Consider the following 22,994-nt stretch of genomic DNA (forward strand, 5'->3'; position numbering starts at 1 on the left):
GGGAGGAGAGGAACATTCCAAAGGATTTTTTTGTAATCCTTCATCAGTTCATATTGAACTTGCCAACAATTGTAAACAGTTGGATTTTGATTTTATTTGTTATTCAAGGTCACATGTTTGTGGTGTGTCCATCCCTCACTGAATCTATAGAGAAAAATATGAGTAAAATGTCAAAGCTGCAGGTCATAACCACACTACTTCCCTTCTAATGTTGTATCCTAATAATGTGAGCCATTTAAGAAGGGACATGAGTTCCTGTCGTTGGGTTCCAAACCTCTGAACGTGGAGGCCGTGGTTGGTTGTTAATGTCGCCCCCTGCTGGCCGCGCCCCGCGCCGCAGCCTTTGTCTGGCCCGCCTTCCTTCCTGCCCACACGCCGCGGTTCTTCCTGGTTGAGTCAAGTGGACGTCTCGGCGGCTACAAACAAGTCCAAAGTTGTTCTGACACGGGAGGAAGATGCCCGTAACGGCGAGCAGACGATAACCAAACGCAGCCTGCTCACTCGTACCCGTCGTTTTTTTTGTTTCGTTAATTTTAAAATGAGCATCAGACGCGATGTTTTTCCCGGGCGGCGGGCGGCGGGTGCGGGGACGCCGCTGTGAGACGGAGCCGTGTAGCTGCTAGCCTGCTAGCATCGACGAGTCAGACACGCTCGGTCAACTTTGACGGTTGACGACTGGAACTGGTCCCGAGAGAGCCGCGCGGGGGGAGAACATGGAGAACAAGGAGAAAGTGCAGATGAGGAACCATCCTCGCAGGTGAGGTTGAGGTGGGAACGGTAACGCGGCGGCTCGCCTGCCTGGCGTCCTCATTGATCAACGTCCATCCGCCCGGTTGGCGGCTGAATCTCTACGGAACATGAAACTCCCTCGCCCGTCAACTGGACGGGTTCGGTTCCAGGACGTGACCCGCCGGTGTCGCTCTGAAGCGACGCGGTAAAGAAGTTTTCCCTCTTTTATTCGAATAAGAGACGGTTTATCTCACAGTAGCTGAGGGGAAATTATTCTTTGTCGTGAATCCTGAAGTAGATTTTTTTATTGTAATATATTCTCAGTTTAAAAAAAATCTGAAAAGTGACTCACGTGCAGTAGGAATCGATCTGTTTGAGTTTACTCTTAAGGTTCGGCTGAGAGTGCGCGCGCGCGCGTGTGTGTGTGAGAGAGAGTGAGATCTGATCGCGTGTCAGATCCCCCGGTGATCCGGTTAAGGGTCGTAAATCTTAAATCCTCAATCCTGCAAACACGTTAATTCTCCCCTCAGCCGCTTTGATCCTCCATCCCAGTGAATGATCTCTGATCTACGGTGTCGCGGAAGGCCTTGGGAAAGGAGAATTTCCCCAGAACCTGGGGAAGTTGTGGCCACAGAACCTGTACAGTCAATTTGATGAATTCATGTTGTTCTCTCAATATGTTTCTATTCACCTGGCAGGTCTGGTGCCCACAGTCAGGCTGGTAAGGTGGGTCGCTGCCTGCAGAAACATGGCTGCTGCAGTTCTGACAGGAGAGACGCTACAGTCTCTGTGTTGTGTGGTAGGTTTCCTAGGCAACAGGAGGGCGCAAGATCCTAGCTCAGGTGTGCGGAAGAATCGATGTCGGCCACAGGAAGTGGTGTCATCTGGTGTGACCACGGTTCAGGTGCACAGTGACACGCACCTGCATCAGCCTCTGACTTCTGCTCTGATTTGCTGGTCAGAGGCAGAGAAGCAGCTGCTGTCTGGTTCGCAGCGTGAACGTCGTCAACTTGGTTTTGACAGGAAGTATCAGCAGTGCTCAGGCGGGAATATTGGCTCTGTCATGGTTCGTCAGAGTCTCTGTAGCGCCACAATGTTCCGTTCACAGTCACGTGAGATGAAGCTGTTAAAACTTTCACTTTATCATCTTGTGATTGTGATACTTTGAGACTCTCAAACTCTGCTTGTTTACGGGCACTGACCCTGATGGTGCGCTGTCACCGGGGATGAGTGTGGACGCTGGCCGCCGCACCTACGAGCGTCACTGACTGATGAGAGCCTCTGACTGTGCGCTGTTGGTTTTAGGAAGCATGAGTCTGGCTCGGGTCGCTCCGTGTGTGACGGTAGGAAGTGAGGAGTTCCTATTCCTTATCAGGGGGAACAAAAGACGCTGCTCGCCTGCTAGCACATCCGCTCACTCGTCCAGTGTTTCCTCATCAAACTGATGCAAACATGGACTCAGCAGTTTAGCTTTCGCCTCTCTGCACTAGAAGCCAGCGTGAGCTTGTAGAGCGGCGCCGTGGCGTATCACCCCTGATGGAGCAAGTCTGTGGACATTTATGAGCGCGTGTCTGTGGACCAAAAGCACTTCCAGACACCTGCAGTACTTCAACAAAGCGTAAATCAACATAAGTATTTATAGAATGTACGTGTGGCCATGAGTGGGTTGGGTCGGGCCATTGATGAGCACTTTTTGGGTGGGAAGGGTGGGGGCGGTCTGGAGAAGCTGGTCTTAAAAAAACATCACCTGGAGGTCGGGGCTGCTGGTGCTGGTGCTGGTGCTGGTGCTGGTGCTGGTGCTGGTGCTGGTGCTGGTGCTGGTCGGGGCTGTTACCAGAACTCTACCAGAGCTCCCAGCTGGAATAGCACTTGATCCAGACTCCATCAGCTCAGGTGTTGTGGTAACACACCTGTGGATCCCTGCTGTCACCGCAGCACATACCGAGCTCAGGACCGAGAGGAAGACAACCGCTCAGCCCGGTACCATCCACCCGGCTCTATAAATGGAATACATCTTGAGCCACGGTCGTGACGTCATCATTTTCTTAGTCATAAATTCTCCTCCTGGCATTCGGATATCGAGCCGATCTTCGGCCACCTTTCGCTCTCATGTTTTAAACTGCAACACAGCGGTGAAGAACAGGAACCTTTAACCAAAGGAACAGCGCTGCAGCTGCACTCTGGACGAGGCTGCATAAACACTACCAAAGCAGCCTCAGATACACAGTAAAAAAATCTTTGAAGTACAAGTAGTGACGAGGTATCTTTGATGTAACGTGGCGTCAGTCGCGTGGGGTTGGGGTCTATTTTTGCCTCTGTGTGGGGACTATTTTTGTCTCCTGACTGAACATCTGGAGAAGTTTGCTGATGTCCCTGAGAAGAGCAAAGGTGATCAGCGACCTAAAAATATTCAGCTATTTAAAAGTAGCAACTGCTGACTTGAAAAGAAGAGCTGTCTTTTTCTGATGAGCGGAGCTCCGCAGAATCGTGGCCTTCATCATCAGATAATCTGCCGTCATTGTCTCAAGGTGTTGTTCTGGCTATGGAAAGCGATGCTTCACCCAAAAAAATGTGTTAGTCTGCCAGATCCTCACAAAAAGACCGTTCTAGAGGTTTTTCCCTCCTGCGTTGCTGCTCTGGGGCCCGGGTCTGGTTAGGAACGCCTGTTTCATGGTTTCACTTTGTTTAGTGCATGAAGGAGAATGGAAAAACACAAACACTCGTAACCACTACTGCATTTGACTGACATCTTTGGTTGGCGTTGCGCTCTTGCCTGTTCTGTCCTGAACCGTCTCGGTGAGGGCGGAGCTAATGTGCCTGTCACAGGTACTCTCAACCTACTCTGTCGTGTTTCCTCTTGGACGTAAATGATGGCACTCACCTGTGCCAGTTGGTGACCTGGTGAGTTGAGCAGTTCATTGTTTCACAGTTCAGTTTTACATCCCTAATATGAAAGCACAGCACCCCCCCCCAAAAAAAAAAAGCCTGTGAGGGCTTGAAACGTTATTCTCTTAATGCAGACTTGTAAAATATTATTATAAATTTTCATCAAGTGGTCTCCATGTTCTCCCTGTTCCTGCTGGGTTCTCTCTGGTACTCCAGCTTCCTCCACAGTCCAAAGACATCAAGAGGGACCAGGTTAATCCAGACTCTAAATTGACCGTAGGCGTGGCTGGGAGAGCCAATGGTTGTCTGTCTCTATGTGTTGGCCCTGCCATGGACTGGTGACCTGTCCAGGGGGAAGGCTGCTGGGATAGGCTCCACCCCCACCACCCTCAACAGGAGGAGAGGGAGGGATTCATCAAGCGCTGTTGACCTTATTGATGTTTTCAGTTGAAAGGAGATGAAGAATGGAGGCATTGTCACCTGAGTCTGTTCCCTCTAACCAGCCTCACTCTCGCTCTCTGTCTCCCTCTCTTTCTCTCGCTCTCTCTTCCCGCTATCCCCCCCCCCCTCCCCCCCCCTGTCTATGTGATGACAGGCAGTTGAAGAAGCTGAGTGAAGACAGCCTCACCAAGCAGCCGGAGGAAGTCTTTGATATCATGGAGAAGCTTGGTGAAGGGTGAGTCATTACGTCCCACCTCCCGCCCTCCCTCCCTCGCCTTTTTACTCATTAAAAATGCTCCTCCTTTCTCTTGTAAACACCAACAGAAAGATTGACTCCTCATTTCCTGTTTCTCAACACACTTCCTGTTCTGAGTGGCAGAGTGACACCGACAGGGTGGTTCAAGGCCTGGTTCTTCGCGGCTCTCGCTGCTTACTAACTGTGAATGTAAAAGACGAGGGGAGAGTTCCTTTCTGCTATAGAAGAACTCAACAGAGTGTTTCTTCACTTTAGTTCATCTCTGCAAGTGAAACAAAACAAAAAGTGTTCTAAAGTGACCTAAGACAACCTGAAAGAGTTATGAGACAAGAACTCCTGCTTTTATTTCTTACTGCACCGCTCCAAACCTCCAGCCGGTGCTGAGCGCAGCTCCGCCTTTGCTAACAACACCCAGAGAGCCGTGTTTATATCATCGCTGAGTTCAACATTGCACTGTTCTGTTGCCGTGAACAGAGTAGCTCCAGCAGACACCCCCCCCCCCCGTTCCGCTGGAACACTGAGCTCATCTCAATGACCCTTTCAGGTTTGTGTGACCCAAGCAAACCTGCTAATGAAGCCTGGGTGTTTCTGAGTTTTTGGCCAGTGGGAACCAGGCAAGAGGGTGAGTTGAAGTGAGGAGGGCCCACGCCTTTATGTGGCTGGGACAAAGGTGTGGATGGCCTCCCTCCACATCTCGATCATCCCCAGGAACCTCTGGTGTTCAGGGAGCCGACTTAAACACACCTGATGTGCATCTGCGGCATTTTTCTTCTTGTGTTAAAGTTTGTTGAAACCTAACTTGACCTAAAATGAAGGCATTGATAACTGCTAGATCCAGGAGCGCAACAAGCCCAGCGTTGCTCCTCTTGTGATTGATTGTGTTCTTGTGTGACGGAATGTCTTAGAGCTCTCACTTGTGTGTCTCAGGTCATACGGTTGTGTGTTTAAAGCCCACTACAAAGAAACGGGGGAGATTGTGGCCATTAAACAAGTTCCTGTGGAGTCGGATCTTCAGGAGATCATCAAGGAAATCTCCATCATGCAGCAGTGCAACAGGTACAGGAGGCGGAGTCGAGGGGTGTGATGACATCTCCAGCTCAGGCTGAGCAGCAGAACTTCACCTGGCTCTGATACTGAGTCAAATCTGATTTGATGTGTGTGCGTTCAGCCCGCATGTGGTGCGATACTACGGCAGCTACTTCAAAAACAGCGACCTGTGGATCGTCATGGAGTTCTGTGGAGCAGGATCAGTGTCTGACATCATCCGAATACGCAACAAGACGGTAAGAAACCACAAATTCACTGACACGTTGGGTTTGACCATCCGTCGGGGTCGTGCTCGAGCGTGTTTCTATGTGTCTGCACTTATTGTTGTGGACAGATTTAACTGCAGTGAATGATTGCTCGTGTGTGTGTGTGTGTGTGTGTGTGTGTGTGGGGTGTAGCTAACAGAGGAGGAGATCGCCACCATCCTGCAGTCCACCCTGAAGGGTCTGCAGTATCTTCACTTCATGAGGAAAATCCACCGAGACATCAAAGCCGGCAACATCCTGCTGAACACGGAGGGTCAAGCCAAGCTGGCCGACTTCGGAGTTGCTGGACAGCTCACAGTAAGGAACGGCGCCGGGTGTTTCCAGTCACATTTACTGCCACGCGCCTGTTTATTCAAGTGTGTTCCTGGTTTACTGAGACGGAATCCAGAGCGTGACGTGTTCTCAGTTCTGTACTGTAAACACACCGCACTATCGAAGGGAAAGTATCGACCATAACACGTGCGAGTCAGCCAGCGGTTCCGAATGTCTGATTCAGTCCAGCTTCATGTGACTGCATCGCCTGGGCTGCCGGTGGAATCATCATCTCCATTCAGGACTGGACAATCGTCATGGTGATTATTTGGACTGATTTTTCAGTTTGTAATCATCTCTCCCACTGCAGGACACCATGGCGAAGAGGAACACCGTCATCGGCACCCCCTTCTGGATGGCTCCCGAGGTCATACAGGAGATCGGCTACAACTGCGTGGCTGACATCTGGTCCCTGGGAATCACAGCTATAGAGATGGCCGAGGGGAAGCCGCCCTACGCCGACATACACCCAATGAGGGTGTGTGTGTGTGTGTGTGTGAAGGAGCTTATGTGTGGTAGGAGAGTGTTTTATGTGTGCTTGTCAACTCATTCAAGTTTTTGTATCCCCGTCATGTGTCCAGGCCATCTTCATGATTCCCACCAATCCTCCGCCAACGCTTCGGAAACCTGATCTGTGGTCTTCAGAGTTTCAAAACTTCATCAAGATGTGTTTAGAGAAAAACCCAGAGAGCAGAGCCACCGCCACGCAGCTGCTCCAGGTAACCACTAAGAACCCGCTTCTGCTTTCATTGTGATTCCACCGGTGACCCGACCGGCCACAAACACCAGCACCGCCACGGGGGAGGAGGCTCATGGTTCTACTCACCAGAACGTTTCCTGTCGAAAAAACTCTCAAACCCAAACAGTGGGTCCCATGGGCAGAACCGGGCCAGTGTTTGTATCTGCTCTCTCTCTCCAACAACAGATGGTGAATGTTTGTATTTATGGGCTTCTCTTCATGTTTTGGAAACGGGGAGAATTCCCAGGTCTTTGGCATGCGTGTGTAGTTGTTTTTACGCAGATGACATCGACGTCCGACTCCCAGCCCAATCAGCTGTACGATGTCACTCAGGCGATTCACTAACAGGGAAGACGGCCCGAACGTTTGCTCTTCTGAAAACGTAACTGGTGTTGTGGTTTGAGCTCATGTTTGCTGGCAGATGCAGAAATTTTCCAGTCAACAGGAAGAGAGATGCAATAAAGGCAAATGTGGTTCCTGTAGCTTGTCCAATTATTGACACCGTCAACACATATTTGGACATTACTGCAGCGCCCGTCCACTCATCCTCCTGGAACTCTGACAATCCCTTCTAATTGAATGTTTACTGCAAAGTGGACGTGAAGACGATGACATCATGTAACCTCCAGTTTTAGGGTTTTTTCGTCTCTTGGAGGAAGGTGCTTTTGAAGGCAGCATATCTGGATCCCACCCTCTCCAAAAACCTCCAGGCTGCTGCATTGCCTGGTGACTCATAAATGAGGGGAAAATAAGACCGAGGGGAAGCTCTCCAGGGTTCTGAGAGTTAATGAGAAAATAAAGCATTTTTACTGTTGTCGGGAGCTGCTAATATGAGAGATTTAATCTTTCTGTGCTTTTTCCCAACCCTTTCAGCATTCGTTCATCAAATCGGCCAAGCCCAGTTCCATCCTCCAAGCTCTGATCACCGACGCCATGGAGATCAAACTGAAGAGACAAGAGGAGGCAGAACAGAGAGAACAGGATGCTGAGGATGACGACAATTCGGTACAGACTTCAGGGATCATTGAACGTCCTCAGCATGATGCTGAAGTGGAGCCTCCTCGTTCTACTCTTCCCTAAGAAGGAATCAGAGTAACGTCAACTTCTGTCCTACATCCGTCTACAAGATGTAACAACAGAACGTTGCGTGGAAGTAAAACCAGAGTTTGGCAGCAGCTGAAATGTTAAGAGTCGGAGTCTTGTTGATTCCCTGTTAGTTTCCTGAGTTGTTCAAGAACGAGGTCCAGATTAGAGGTTTAGATCGCAACACAACTTTGTTCTCTTCACTGTTGTTGACTGAGCCTTTCACAAACTAGTGTATTTGGTAGTAGTATTTACTACTACCAAATACACTAGTTTAGTAGTAGTATTTACTCAGTAACCCTACTTGCTGTGACGCCTGTGCAGGCTGTGTCTGATTAACCCTCTAAGACTGGTTGATGCTTATGTGACGGTAACGTGAAGCTTTGTGTTTCAGGATGAAGATGAGGTAGACCAGGGGACGATGGTGCGGGCGGGGACAGGCGACTCAGGGACCATTCGTGCTGCCGGCCCGGCAGCGGGCTCTCTCGGAGGGACGGCGCGGACGATGATCGAACACCAGGACACCGGAACCATGCAGTCGCAGCTGGGCACCATGGTCATCGTGTCTGATGACGAGGATGAGGAGGAAGCCGGCACCATGAAAAGTAAGACTGGTGATCTGTTTGTAACCCTGTTAACACAGACGCCTCTACGTCCAAATGTCCACTGGGACTCCAGGATGTCCCTAAAAGGGTTTGATGCTGGTTGAGGCGGATCTGTCGACCAAAGCTAAATGCAGGATTTTGCTTACAGTGGTTGAGATGGAGGTGCGTGTGCTCCAGGACGCCGTTTTTCCGGGAACATGTCAATCTTTACGTTGATGGGAGAAGTGTTGGTCATGAACTCTGATGAACCGTAGGCACACACACGTCGCTCTCACCCTCCTTCAGTCCCATGAGTCTTAGGACGCATTTCCACCGGCTCACTTTGGCTCAGGTCAGCTCGGTTTGGCCCGGTTTTCACCGGCCCCAACACGGTACTAACTGTTACCATTTTGGTCCCTGCTCTGCTGGGGTTCCAAGTGAGCCCAGCAGGAACTACAATGTGATGTAAACACACAGCGGGGCTCTGATTGGGTAACTTGCCCGCTTACGTTGTCTACTTCCTATCATCCTGGCCTCGGTGGAATCCTGGTCATGGCTTGGTAAACTTTTTATTCTTTTCTTGGGGGTTCTGTTTCGCTGCTTGAACCCTCGCCTGTCTGTCCTCCCTCACTTTTAGTTTAAGCAAAAACCATGGACGAGTAGCAGGCATCACGCCGCCTCCACGTCCTCCGTTGTTGTTGTGTCTCACACAAATTACACCAAGGACCTCTCAGCTGGTGAGTCCACCCACACTGACGTGGTGCTAGTGGAAACACACCTGTACTGAGCCGACCCGATCACTCACACGCACACACACACACACACACAACCCCATGCTGCCATGCTTGTATTTTATACCTTTTGCTGAAGCTGTCTTTATGGAGGACTGGCGAGGTGCGTTCATGGTGCCAGCTCAAACAACAACAGTTCAACACACGAAGGAATGTTCAATGAACTTAAATATTTATCCTGATGAAACAATGATAAGAGTCCCTGCAGAAATATGGAGGAAGAACAAGGTATTAGTACTGTAATATACGTCCTCTTGCAATACGCTGGTGATACAAGTAGTTTCCACTTAATTATCAAGCAAATATTAAGCAAACTGTGAAAATGTTGCAAAGAAGGAGATGTGATTTGGTTGTGTTCCACAAACTGGTGAGTGGTAGGATAGGAAGCTAATCCCACCAGCAGGTGGCGGTAAAGACGGCATTATGCTGCGCTCAGGGTTCCATCCAAATCTGTACATTTTAACTGAATTTTCAGACATTTCACCAAAGAAATCATAAATTTACACAAGTCCAACCTGAGTTATTCAAACATTTGGTGTTTGTTCATGCAGTCAAACAGTAGGTGGTGCTGATGAATGCTTTTATCACTGTAGAAGAAGCCAAGCAGCAAGATGACAAAATGAAGAACCTTAAATGAACACGGATTCAAAGGGGGTCAGGTAGAACTGGAGCAGTCCTCTGAAAGTTGTTGAGGGAGGATGTCACTGGAGAGTTTGAATCTAACCCTCCATCTTTGAGCTCCTGTGGTGACGAGCCTGAGCCCCGTCACGGACTCACTCGATCTGTTTCCACTGCAGTTCCTCACGTTTGTCTTGGACCCAGACGCACACTTCCCCACCTGCTCCAGGCCTGAGCAGCCTTTTCAGGATAGAGATTTATTCAAGGTCTCCGTGTTTCCACTCGGATGTCTTTTGTGCATGAATTGGAAATGCAGTTTGTAGCTGTAACAGAGAAGAGGAGGTGATGGATGGAGGCGGTCTGAGGAAGCACCCTCAGAACCAGCTGAGGTCAAGATCCACTGACTCTTTATCTATCGTCCTGTTTTCTGCACCCCAGGAAGAACAGGCTGTGATACATGAAGTATCCTGGCGATAAGACCACCCATAATCCTCCATGATGCCAAGTAGCCCTCTGCAGGATTACTTGGTGACAGAAGTGTTGTACTGCATGGGTGTGTGAGAGTCTGCTTTGATTGCAGTGTGGGAGTTGCAGGTTTGGATGGAGTCTCAGGGAGAGTTGGAGTCCGTTCATCAGCGCTGCCTGTGTGGGCGTGTTTTATGGGTTTGTTTTGAAATGCAAAGAATGAACTCAGTGAGACCCTGCAGCTCCCAGTCTGGGTGTGAGTGTGTTCAGCCCTGAGCATCCTGAAGGCCCCCGCTCACAGATGAATAGACTACTACTGACGACTACTATCTCATGTAGGCACGCAGTACTGATACAGATACTACTATACTATAATTGGAGCATTTTAAACTAAACACGTGTCCTCCAGTGGCATCCTGGGTGGCTCCAGATCCTCACAGCAGTCAGGCCGTCATCATAGCGAGCTGTAATAATTACAATGATATTCAACTCACATTGCAATGGCTGTCAAAATGGAGTCAGGCGCTGATTCAGAGCCGCTGCTGGCGTCAGGACGCCGATGTCCTCTGGCTGCTGCTGCTGCTGCTGCTGCTCCCACCGATGAGATGCTGTCAAATATTTATTCATATTTGAGCAAGTTAGGCAACTAATTGGCTGCTAAAGGGCCTAATTTCCTCTGACCCAGGAGGAACTGGTCATACTGGGGGGAAATAACCAGATAACCTCCCCCACAGCCTTCCTCTGCCTCTGATTGGCTGGTACCTGGAGTACAGGAGGTGAGAGTAGTTTTGATTGAAGACAGGAGAGGCTACTGCAGAATTTTTTTGCGTACCGTTTGACATGACTGTGTATCCGTGGGAGTACAGGTCCTGCGGCGTTGGGACCATGGCTGTATGGTTTGTCTGGTCGTGTTACAGATCTCATACAGCAGTAACTTTTTCGTGTGGACGTGTTTTGTGTTCTACACAGCGATTTACACCATCAAGAAGTTAACAAGAAGCCGAACTTGATCCTGAGCAGCAGGAGGAGAGACCCGCTAGGACAAAACTGAAGTTCAAGCATGTGTACCTTAATGCTCCGCCCCCTCGGGTGCTGGGACGCTTGAACTTGCTGCCCCGTCTCCATCTTCCTCCTTTATTTCATTACAGTTTGCAGTTGGGCGTTTTCAGGCATTGAGCATTCTCTGAATTTCCCCCATTCCCTCCGTCTGTATCCCTCTATCAAGTTAGTATGGATCCCAGCGCCGGCAGTTCAAGCCACAGTAACATTTAGACTGGATAATTACGTTAGCGGTCTGACGTCCTTCGCCCGTGTTTGTCTTCTTTTATTTTATTTCAAGGACGCGTTCATAAACGTGGCTGTAAATGTTCCGTCTGTTAGTCTCCCAGAGATCTATTTATATGCAGGCTGGTGCTTAAAAAGCATCAGTAGCTGACGCGTGATTTGTGTGTCAGGTTCTGTTTAACACATGAAAGACAAAAGCTCATGAAACGAAACGACGCCGTTGTGCTGCGTCACACCAGACCGACGCCGAAGAGCAGCAGTGGCGTCCTCGCCACAACAGAACGGATCTGACAGGACAGAAGTAGTCACATTTAACATGAAATGCATAAAATATTTGTAAAAGACTGTATTTCAACAACATGAATGAATATTTCAATGTCTGTACGCTTGAGTGAGGATCAGGACGAGTTATTGGATCAGCTTTGATCCTTCCTGATGGTCCTGAATAATAAAAAGCCTTTTAGTTCGCCGCTCGCCTCCACTGGTCACTCTGGTCTCTCTGCACTTTTACTTGAGCTGAAATTAAGTGGATTTATTGATGAGAAATTTTACCAAGCGGTCAGAAACCCACTTGTTTAGCGTTGATCCGTGTCAGCTGACTGGTGGACGGGCTGGACGACCGTGGCTCGGTCGGCGCCGATGCTCTGCTGCGCTCGTCAGGCCTGTTGGGGAACATCTGCCCTTGAGGAAGGAAGAAGCGGTCAACCTGTGTTTTGTGTTCATTTGTGTTCAGCTCCTGTGTTGAGTGTTCCAGATGAGTTGTGGATGTTGGTGTTCACAGCTCTGGCTCACACTCAACTCTTCAGGTCCCAGCCAGAACAGTTGGTCTTGCCGGGTTTGAGGTGTTGGTCCTCTTCTGCTGATCTTGGTGTCGGAGACAGACACTAAGTGCTTCTGCTGCTTGATCACTGCGAGAGCAGCAGCTGGTCGTCTCTCCACGCTCTTCATTTGTTGTTTGAGATGCAAGTAGACGGAAACCATTAGCTTGATTTAAATGAATTATTGAAAAGCAGTTTCCCATCTCTGATTCTGTCTGTAGTGGCTGGTTCTCGTCCACTCTAATGGGTTTTCTTAAAGCTGCTACTTCGTTTGGAGGTTGGAGCTCCGCTCTGCTGAATGATGTCGGGGGAAAGTGAACAGGATGAAACTGTTTTCACGCTCACGTGGATCCTTCGCGAGGCTTCGTTCAGATGTGGAAACTTGATCCCTGGAAGCACAAATTGACTGTGAGGAGACATCTTGTGTTGGGCAGAAAAGGGTTTTTATAAAACATGTAATGGAACATCTGGTGAGCAGGAAGGGTCACTCGACCTCACACAACCTGTCTGGAGGCCAGTTTTGACGCAACATGTTTACATTCTTTAGTCTGTGAGAGGAGGATTTTTAGAGGATCAGCTGGCAGAACCACTCAGTTTCACCTTTCCATCCTTCAGTCACCTTTTAGTGTCTGGCTCTTCTGTCACCAGGCTGTTGGTGCTGTTTCTGCTCACCTGTGTGAGTGTGTGGCTGGGGGATGAACCCGGCCCAGCAGCTGAGGCTTGTAGGCTGCAGCATCTCCTAGTTTCCTTCCCGCAGGCCCAGAAACCCTGTGAACACCTGGATTCACGTCTGTCTGCAGCTCAGAAGTGCAACTTAGCACACGTCAAGTAAACTCCTCCCTCTTGGTAGGAGCCTTGTGTTGCTCTGCACCTGCTGAGCTCTTCCATCTCATGACACCATTAAAGTTCCATTTTGTTGTGAACAGCGGGAGCTGAAGGCCGTGTCTCGAGAGTCCACTCAGCCTCGGCCTCCACTCTCACTTCCAACTGTAGAAAACCCTTTTCTCTTCAACTTGTGGTGTGTGTTCAGTCGGGTGTTGCGGCGGCAGAATCAGGCTTCAGCTTTTTAGTGGTCCCGATTTTAATCCGCCTTTTTAAAATGAAGTTCAGCAGCAGTTGATACTTTGGCTTCTCCCCAGATTAACATAATTTTTTGTCTTCCGTCCTCATTAAACGAGTTAAATCCTTCTGAATGAATGTCATTGCAGTTGTTGGGAAATATGAGCCAGCTGGATGGGATTTTATTTTAGACGTTAAACTCGGAGGCTTCAGCGTTGGTGTTACATCATTAACAGCCCAGTGACCCGGTGCAAGCGTGTGACTGAGATGATGATCAGAGAAAGACAAGGAAACGAACGCCAGGTTTCTCTTAAACGCTCTAGTTCTTCTGCCGTCGTCTCAGCTGAGCCGTGGGCTTTTCTAACCCCTCGGGCTCTGATGAGCTTCAGTGCTGCCCTCCCTCCTCTTTTATCCTCCCTCACCGTGCAGGCGTGACCGTCTGCTGCCGTGATGAGGAGGAGCCAAGAAGCTGAAATCAGATTTCTTTGTAAACGGGTAATTGGGTGTAGCGGCAGTGGCTCGGCTGTAAAATCTACCTCTTGCTTTTTGAAGCTAATCTCTGTCCGTCTGGTGACTGATTCAACAAGAGGGACAGGATGAATCACTTGCAGGCTGGCTGAAGGTCATGAGAAACTGTTGAACTGGCAGGGCTGCAGCTGCCAATCATTTTCATCTGCTAATTATTATGTGATCAAAGCTGGAAACACTGAGGCTCTGCTGCGTTCGCATGTTCTGCCGAATCAATACTTTAAATACAGAGTCAATAAAAGTGGACGGATGATTATCGTCACGTTGTCCCAAAGCCCAAAGCGACGCCTTCAGATCACTTCCTCTTTTCACTCAACAGTCCAAAACCCAGGACTTCATTTTCTGGCGTAAATGAGCGAACACCAGCAGATCCTGCTCTTTAAGAGTCTGGAGCCAGCGAGCGAAGCCTCGACCAGGTGCTGAGTCACCTGGCAGCATTTCTGTCTCCACTGAGGCTCAGTACCTGTTAGCTCGGTACCTGCTAGCTGCCGCCGAGGCCTGAGTGAACCTCCCAGGAAATGCCACAGAATCAGCAAACACAAATGACGGTCGTTTACGTGTGGCTGGTTGCGTCGTGTGCATTTCCATCGGCAGATGGCGGTCAGGCAGCGAGACAGTGGCCAAGGAGAAAACCTACAAATACAAGACTGGCCCATTGATGGGGCCGACTACATACGGGTCACTTCATTTTCTGCTCATTGTCCAGTAAATGTCTTTCGTTTCTTTTTTTCTTTTTCTTTTTCTTTTTTTTGGTCATTGAAAATTTTTGGTTCTTTGTCATTAAATTAGATTTATGTCCTCCGTCAAGAAACGACCTGGAAATTGGCTTGAAATCGGTTGAAACCTGCAAAGAAATGAGCAGAAGTCAGCAATGAGGGAATGGAGAACAAGTGGTTCTGTCCAGTGCCTCCAGCACTCATGTCTGGTTCTTTAAACGTTCAGATGAGTGACGCTGCCTCACAAACACACAAACTGAGGCCAAGTCTCCACACATCCGGATTTCGCTCCGCTTGCTTGTTTTCTGGTGTTCTGGTTCTGGATATGTAGAGCGTCACGCTACAGAAGCTGAAGGTGCCGAGTGCTGCACACGCCTACCCAGTAAAGGTGTGGAAAATAATCGATATTAATCGATGCATCGATGTGCATGTGTGCGATGCGAGTGCATCGGCTCATTCACTGGGTGTGATGCACTTGATGGGTGAAATCTAGATTCATCTCGGTGCGTTGGTGGGTATCGGTAAAATCTGATGCAAGCGCCGTTTTCTTCATGTTAAACTTCACCCCATCTGCTGTTCCCCAGGAGCTATGAATGCACCATCATTATTTTGCGTATTGTATTGAATACGGACGGAAGCCGTGAGGCACAAACAATCCACTACTAGTAAAACAGCATGGACGTTCGCGCGAACAGCAGCGAGGAAGCTTCTATATTTAATGCACCCGCAACGTTTAAATCCTATGTTTGGAAACACTACGGATTCGCAAAGAAAGACGGAAAGCTCGACAAAACGTCCGTCATTCGCAAAGAATGCCGCGTTAGGAAGCCGTACAGTGGCAGCATGACAAACATGCAGACCCACTGAAGAAGAGCGCACCACATCACCGACAAGTCTACCGCCACCTCCCCGCTTCCCCGTCTAGTTCCTCGCCGGACACTGGAGAAACATTGATTGCACTGTTGAAAAAGTCACTTCAGGTTGCTCATTGAGTGTTTTGTTGTTGCTGTGTACTGTACTTTTTACAGCAGTAATTATTGTTTAATTGTTTTTCTCTTTTATTGTTGCAGAACTCACTCAAATCACTGATTCTCAGTGGCCAGTTAGAAAGTCAACTCTAGCAGTTTGGCCGACGGTGTCATGGCCATTGAATGGTTTACTTGCACCATGTGAGGCCGTGCATTAGTTGTTCAATAATGTACTGTAACATGACCCGACTAGGACAGAGCACTTGTGTGATGTAGGTTTGGGATTGGAATCCTTTAGGATTTTATTGATTCAGATTCCTTAACAGTGGCAGGTCTGTCTAATCCGTGTAACTACAAAACGGAACCAAAGGACACTCATGGGTTCATTTGGTTCTATTTGTAGACTCAGAATTATGATGGTCCTTGAAATTTAAAAGTTAGAGAACCACTGCTATTGTGATTGCATAGCCGATGTGAAAGTGTGAGGAAAGTTGTTGCTGTTTTAAGATGGCAAAAAGAATTTGCATGAAGTGGTGCACAGTAAAAAAGACAAACAGCACTTTTGTTGAATTTACTGCCAGTGCCCATGAGGAACAAAGCCAAATCCTTTTGTTCTACCAAACTGAAGTACATTTTTTTTAGGGCCTGAGCCGGAGGGTACTTCATTTAATTTCTTTTTTTTCTTTGCTTATTTGCATCATGTTGAATCGCATCATATCGCAACAAATTGCAGCATATCGTATCGCATTGACTTGAACTAAATGATTATTGCATCGTATCACATTGTGAAGAGGGTGAATCGTATCGCATCGTATCGGCAGAAAATTATAATCGTTAAAAGTATCGTATCGCTGGCAGTGCATCGAGATGTGTATGGAATCGTCCTCAGTGCTGAGATTCACTCCCCTACTACCCAGAGTCGGCGTGACTGCTGAGGAGCCAGAGAGCCGTCTTCACCGTTAAAAGTGGTGTAGGGTGAAACGTTTACTGCCGCGGTGGTCAGAGCAGTGGCGTTGATGGACGAGGATATAAACCAAGACTGTCCTCTGTTTCAGGACTTTAGTGGTGAAAACCTCCTGGTTTCTTCACTTTTGAAGGAGCAGACACAAGAGATTTGAATGACTTCTAACAATTACTTTGATTTTAGTGCCGTCTGACATCAGCAGCACATCCGACCTGTCTGATGGGAAAGCTTTGCAAGCTGCTGCATCCAAATCCAAATCAATCTTCAGTTAATGGCCACCCAGGACAGCTGAGCTCTATTCCACTTATTACTTGACCATTTAAAAAAGCTGGTTTTTGGCCGTAAATATGTTTTAAGTGCACTCATAAACCAACTTCAATTTTCTTTTGCTGTGACATCAGATTTTCTCCTGCCAGGCTGTGGAAAGCAAAGAGCAGCTAAAAATATGTAAGAAATCTCAACTTTCTCACATAATACAAATAACAGCAGGGGTCAAAACCTGTTAGCCTCAACGGTTTTCTCAGTGGGTTCTCTTCGTACCGTGGGAGTGGCAACTTCAGCCTCGGAACCACCTGATCAGAGCCGTGGAGCCGACGCTGAACTGCATGCGAGAACACCTGCTGGGACGGCCTCTTATCTGTTCACCTGCTGGCCGTTGTTTCTGGGCTTCCGTTGTTGTCAAGGGTAGCATCAAAGAAGTACTTCACTCAAGACGTGTACTTCCAAGAACTCCCTGATCGGAGCCTGGAGCCTGGAGCTCACACAGACGTCTCCCCTCTTTAGTTCTGAGTGACTCCAGAATGCAGGAAGAGCCAATCACGTCCATCTAGCTTGAAGCTAACGGAGACTAACAACAGTCAAACTGTCCAACAAGCCACCGTTCACAAACTGATGATTTGTCATCTTAGTCCAGCATCTGATCAATAATCCACAAACGCTTTGATGGAAGCCTGATTGGACGCTGCTGAGCCGCCGCCTCTTCTTGCTCCCTACCAGTCCAAGACTCTCCCAGTACTTTTATCTGTTCTCTTCGTTGTGTGTGTAAAGATGTTTAGATGCGATATCTCACTGCATCTCCTGTTCTAGTGACAATTACAAAAACTCATTCTGAGTCAGAGTTGGTGGGAGTGGATCACTTCTGCTCAGCTGCTGTGAGGAACGTTGCTTCTGTGCCGTTCAGGGAGAGATGAGACCATGCAGCCGGCCAAGCCGTCCTTCTTGGAGTACTTTGAGCAGAAAGAGAAGGAGGCCAACAGTGACGGAAGAGGAGGAGTTGCTAACGCCGACAACCGCAGGCTGCCCACGGACGGAGATCTGGAAGTGGTGAGTGAGCCGCTGCTCTGACCCGGGTCCATTAATCACTTCATTCACATAACCCTCTGTTGACCATCGGGGGGGGGGGGGGGGCAGAGTAATCTATTACTCACCATTATGAGAACATAATTTGTTCATGAGAAACTTGATCTTTTATATATTTATTCATTCCTGATCCTGGATCAGTTGCCTACACACTCATCTCACTGCTCTGCAGCAACCCTGCCCTCAGAATAAAAGCACAACACTATTATTAACACCCCCATCCACTCCTTTACTAACGTTGTTGCCACACACACACACACACACACACACACACACACGGGACCTCCAGGTTAAATTCAGAGAACCCTACAGAAATGTGCGGCTGGTGCGGGGCTAATTGAGTTGCCGCAGCGGCGTCATGGCGGTCCAACCGTGAGAAGATGGCGAGGGTCAGACTGCCATGTTTGTGTGAGCTGTAACGCAGTGATGTGATGTTGACAGTCAGGAGCTGGAGTGGAGGGATGGTGGGCTGCTGCCCCCATCAAATATTCAGAATGTGACCTTTTTAAAGTACGAGGTGGTTTCTCTCACCAGACCACCCAGCAGCCTCTTGTGCTCTGGAGGGAAGCTTCAGCTCCTCCTCCTCCTGCTCCTCCTGCTCCTCCTGCTCCTCCTCCTCCTCCTCTTCCTCCTCCTGCTCCTCCTCCTCTTCCTCCTCTTTGTTCTCTTCCTCCTCCTCCTCCACCTCCTCCTCCTCTTTGGTCCCCTCCTCCTCCTCCTCCACCTCCTCCTCCTCTTTGTTCTCTTCCTCCTCCTCCTCCTCCTCCTCCTCTTTGTTCTCTTCCTCCTCCTCCTCATCCTCTTTGTTCTCTTCCTCCTCCTCCTCCTCATCCTCTTTGTTCTCTTCCTCCTCCTCCTCCTCCTTCGTTATCGTTCAACAACTAAGCAGTTTTCTTGATAATTAAGATCATGTTTAGAAGCAATCTTAGATTTTGTGTGTGTGTGTGTGTGTGTGTGTGTGTGTGTGTGTGTGTGTGTGTGTGTGGTTGAGGGTAGGATACTTTTTCAGTATTGATCCAAATCTATTTGAATAAAAAGCAGAAGACGTTTCACATCTTCACCTCTGGTACAGACCTTTAGGTTTCAGCTGCCTGAATGTTCAGCAGACTCCAGCTCACCAGCGCTCTGCCAGCACTCGTTCACTCTGCAGTTTTACTACATAAAAGTACCTGCAACCTGGAGATGTACTGCGTAGGTGTTGAGGTTCAGGAATCTTCTTCCCATCGTTCATTAGCAGTATTGATGTAAAAAGAAATGAGGATTTCTCCGCTAACATCCATCGTAAACACAATCAAATGACAACGTGGGCGTGTACTAAGTTGGCATCCAATAAAAAGGTCCTCTCAGATTGTTATGCCCCTCCCCCTCCATCAGGTTATTATTTATCCATATTCATTTGCAGCAGGCTAACAGGAAGTAGCCAGTTAGGCCGGCGTAAATCTGGCAGGCACATGTGATCCTGCAGGGGGCGCTGTGATCACATTAGCGTCTCTGATCGAGATCCTCCACCTGTCTGAAGTCCGTTATTGTTCAGCCCGTCGGTCTGAGGGTGGAGCGAGTGGAGGACGCGCCACAGCAACGGTCGCACCATCAGTAGAGCACCTGGCGTGAGCAACACCGAGGCTTCAACGCCACAAATCCCACTCAGGAGGATTATTGTTCCATCAGACTTGCAAATGTGAGGAGAAAAGCTGGCTTCTTCCTGGAATGATTGACACGTTCAAGCTGCCGGCACTTAAATTTAGATCCTCCTAATCAGTGGTTTTAGGCGCTGGGCTGTGATGGGACAGTGCTGCGTCTCTCGTTTACCCTCATGGCGTCAGCGGTGCTACATGGGGAGCGAAAGCTCCAGCATTCATTATTCATGAAAAGCAGATGTGGAACAACTGATCCTGCCCATTTTCTCCACTTTCCCCTCTTTTCCCTGCTTTTTTTTCCCCTTCTTCTCATTTCTATTTTTGGTCTTTGGTTTTTCTTTTTTCTCCCCTTTTTTCTGTACTTCCTCCTTCGGGCTCAGACCCTCCTGGTCTGGTCTCAGGATCCACCTCTCTTCCTTACCGACGTCTCACAAACTCCAGTCTCAACCACTTGAAATTATTTCATGACACGTAGTCCCGCGCCGACGTGAGAGGACAGCCACCTTCTTAAGCAGCCTCACGTGTGACCGCAGGCGTAGTGATACCTGGTAGCTCCTCTACTGGTGACCGCAGGCGTAGTGATACCCTGGTAGCTCCTCTACCGGTGACCGCAGGCGTAGTGATACCCTGGTAGCTCCTCTACTGGTGACCGCAGGCGTAGTGATACCCTGGTAGCTCCTCTACTGGTGACCGCAGGCGTAGTGATAGAAGAAGTTGTGTTATTTATGATGAAATGTGTCTCATGGCTGTAATTGAAGATAATTTTTATCTGGGGGTTCAAAGGTCAAGAGGTCAGGCTGCCACCATGGTGTCACATTCCAGTTCCAGCTGAGTTAAATCATGTCAACCTCCTTCAGTGGGTCCAGGATCCCCAACCTGGATGTGAGCTGCTGGACCTCAGGGTCTGGTTTTAGCCAGACCCTTTGTAGTCCAGGACCTTCCACCCTCAAGTTTCAGGGTGGTGAGGTGCAGCCAGGGTTATTTTAGCTCCATCGATCGAGGGTCATAAATAGCTGGAGAGGGGAGGGCTGCTGGTAAAGGCTGGGGGTGGGGAGCGAAGTCAGGACCCTCTGAGGAGTCGTTGTCAATATGTGAAGCTGCTGACGGCGCCGAAAATAGATCCTCTTATAGACGCCTCCTGGTCCCTGTCGGGCTGGACAGAGTTCAGCTTTGTGGTAATGGGTTTTAATGGCCCAGTGGCCCCCCCCACGCTGACATCATCGCTGAGTCTGGTTCTATACCTGACCACAGGAGCCAGACGGAACCGAACCAACCCCTGAGTTCTACTGTGCTGAGCTGATGGATACAATAATTAGTCACATGATGTCAGGTAATTCACACAACTACTAACAATGAGAAAAGATCAAGCCTGATCAATCGGCCAAGCAGGGGGTGGAGTCAGGCGTGGGGGGGGCAGCACGGAGGACTGTGACAGTCGTCACCGCCTCTCAGCCTTCCTCTGCTGCATGGAGGTCACTGACCTCCGTTCATGTCTCACAACACGTATAACATGTTGCAATGTCTACTATAAAACGGGTGTGCGTGCGTGCGTGTGTGTGTGTGTGTGTGTGTGCATGCATGCAGGTGAGTACATGGTCGGTGGAGGAGCTGCGTCTGCGTCTGGCCTCTCTGGACCCTCAGATGGAGCAGGAGATCGAGGAGATCCACCAGCGTTACCAGGCCAAGCGGCAGCCCATCCTGGACGCCATCGAGGCCAAGAAACGCCGGCAGCAGAACTTCTGAGAGCTGCCAGGTTCCCTGCAGCGGCACAACTGGCGGCTTGGGTTCTCTTATGTGGAACGTGTCTCAGGTCTCCCTACAGACGTCCGACCTCCTTCAAACTGCCGGTTCTGCTTGACATTTGTGTGCCCACTGGAGACTTCTGGAACCTTCAAGAACGTTTATGCTGTTCATCAGAACCTGCTGAGAGGCTCCAGGATGTTCCGACGTGTGTTTTTGTGGTACATGCTGAGGGTTCGTCCTGCTGCTGCCTGAAGCCTGGGACTGGAGAGTTCTCGTGGTCACCTGGACGCTCACCAGGTGGAGGAATTCCTCTCCAGCTGTCTTGAGCCTGATGTCGTGCTTTCACCGGTCACGTGACGTCTGCGAAACTCACTTTTATAAAACAAGACAACTGTGAACGCGTCTGTGGAGACACTTCAGCATCCAAGGAAAGGGTTTCTGTGTTCCACGTCTGTGTTCTACCCTCGGTGCTGCGCGGTTTGGTCAGTCGGTTCCTTCCTGGTTCTTCTGTGCGACGTCAAACCAGCGGCATCGATGGAGACGTGCGACTTCAACACAGACTCAAACATTTGAGCAGGACTTTTTTAATAACAACAATAATCATGTTTTACTGAAGTAAATGGCAGTAAAATATGTTTTACAAAATGCAACTGTTTGTGCGCAGCTGTTGAGGATGAGAGTTGTGTGTTTTATGTCAGACTTTTAGCTCCAGTCAGCTGCAGCGTCCTGGTCCAGCAGGTTTGATGTGATGATGTCACTGTTGACGCATGCTGGTCATCTCCCGGAGTCGCTGATGCGTTTATGGAACCCGTGACGCTTTTATCCTCGTTTATCTCCTACGCTGACGATCGTCTCTAACAGCTGCAGCCCTGATGTTCTCCGCCGGAACCCTCAACATTCCTGAGAACGTTCTCATGCACCTGGTGAAGGGACGATTCTATTTTTATACACGGTTACAAAACTTTGGTCTCAGGTCCGAAAACTCCTCAGGTGAGCAACATAACGATGTTGAGGAACGACGAGAGTGGTGTGTGTGTGTGTCTCTGTCTGTCTGTATCTGTCTGTCTGTGTGTGTGTGTGTGTCTGTGAGTGTTTTAGCGCCGCTACTGCTGTGTTTGTAGATTGTGATTATTTTTGAGAGTTTGTCATCAAAATGGAACTTTTTTCATTAAGTTATTAACTTTCAATGGACGAAGTCAAATGGGCTTCTGGGGGAGAAAAATCTCACGGGGGGGGGGCTGTTCACCATCATCTCACCTTCTGTTACATGCGCATGGATGTTAGTTTCAAACTGGAAGTTTCTGCTGTTATGAATAATTGTTTGACTTGTTTGGGTGGAAAGGGAAACTAATAAATGCAGCTTGATTTGTTGTAAGCGTTGATTTTTATTCTCCTTCGGTTTTCCGACTCTTGGAATCTGGAACAAAGCCACGTTTGACTTTTTCACCTTGAAGGAGCTTCCAAACCGATTTGAGGGTGAACCTCCGTTTCACACTGAAACTTCCTTGAGTAACAAATGACTCAACATTTGCAATTTTTTTAAGACAAAAAGCTGAGAGTGGCTTTTTCATCAGCATTGTCCATTTAAGGGTGTGAAGCAGAAGCATGGCAGCTGACTGCTTCACCGTCGTGGCGAAGGTTACCAGCAGGTCCACTCTCGCTACAGCGCCAACTGCACGTGAAGCAGCAAAGAAGAAATCT

At 48.9% G+C, this 22,994-nt stretch overlaps 1 protein-coding gene across 4 annotated transcripts; it reads left to right on the plus strand.

The window, feature by feature from the left end:
• The first annotated feature begins 352 nt into the window (after window positions 1-352).
• Window positions 353-22,539, plus strand: LOC147268631 (serine/threonine-protein kinase 4-like). 4 transcript variants are annotated; one of them, XM_086200367.1, is made up of 12 exons: window positions 353-757; window positions 4,211-4,291; window positions 5,240-5,368; window positions 5,481-5,595; window positions 5,758-5,922; window positions 6,248-6,415; window positions 6,519-6,656; window positions 7,550-7,681; window positions 8,154-8,364; window positions 17,735-17,877; window positions 20,802-20,880; window positions 21,135-22,538. In XM_086200367.1, exons 1-12 carry the CDS (start codon window positions 714-716, stop codon window positions 21,617-21,619), a joined length of 1,890 nt encoding a protein of 629 aa, XP_086056493.1. In that variant the 5' UTR covers window positions 353-713; the 3' UTR covers window positions 21,620-22,538. The 4 variants fall into 4 exon arrangements, with proteins under 4 accessions (XP_086056493.1, XP_086056496.1, XP_086056492.1 ...); XM_086200366.1 differs by lacking the exon at window positions 353-757 and adding an exon at window positions 774-934 and having other exon boundaries at window positions 21,135-22,539; XM_086200370.1 differs by lacking the exon at window positions 20,802-20,880 and having other exon boundaries at window positions 354-757; window positions 21,135-21,441.
• Window positions 22,540-22,994: the final 455 nt, after the last annotated feature.

The sequence above is a fragment of the Aulostomus chinensis genome, chromosome 3 (assembly GCF_037954235.1).
Source record: "Aulostomus chinensis isolate RoL2024-O1b breed Wild chromosome 3, RoL_Achi_v1.0, whole genome shotgun sequence".
NCBI classification, from domain to species: domain Eukaryota; kingdom Metazoa; phylum Chordata; class Actinopteri; order Syngnathiformes; family Aulostomidae; genus Aulostomus; species Aulostomus chinensis.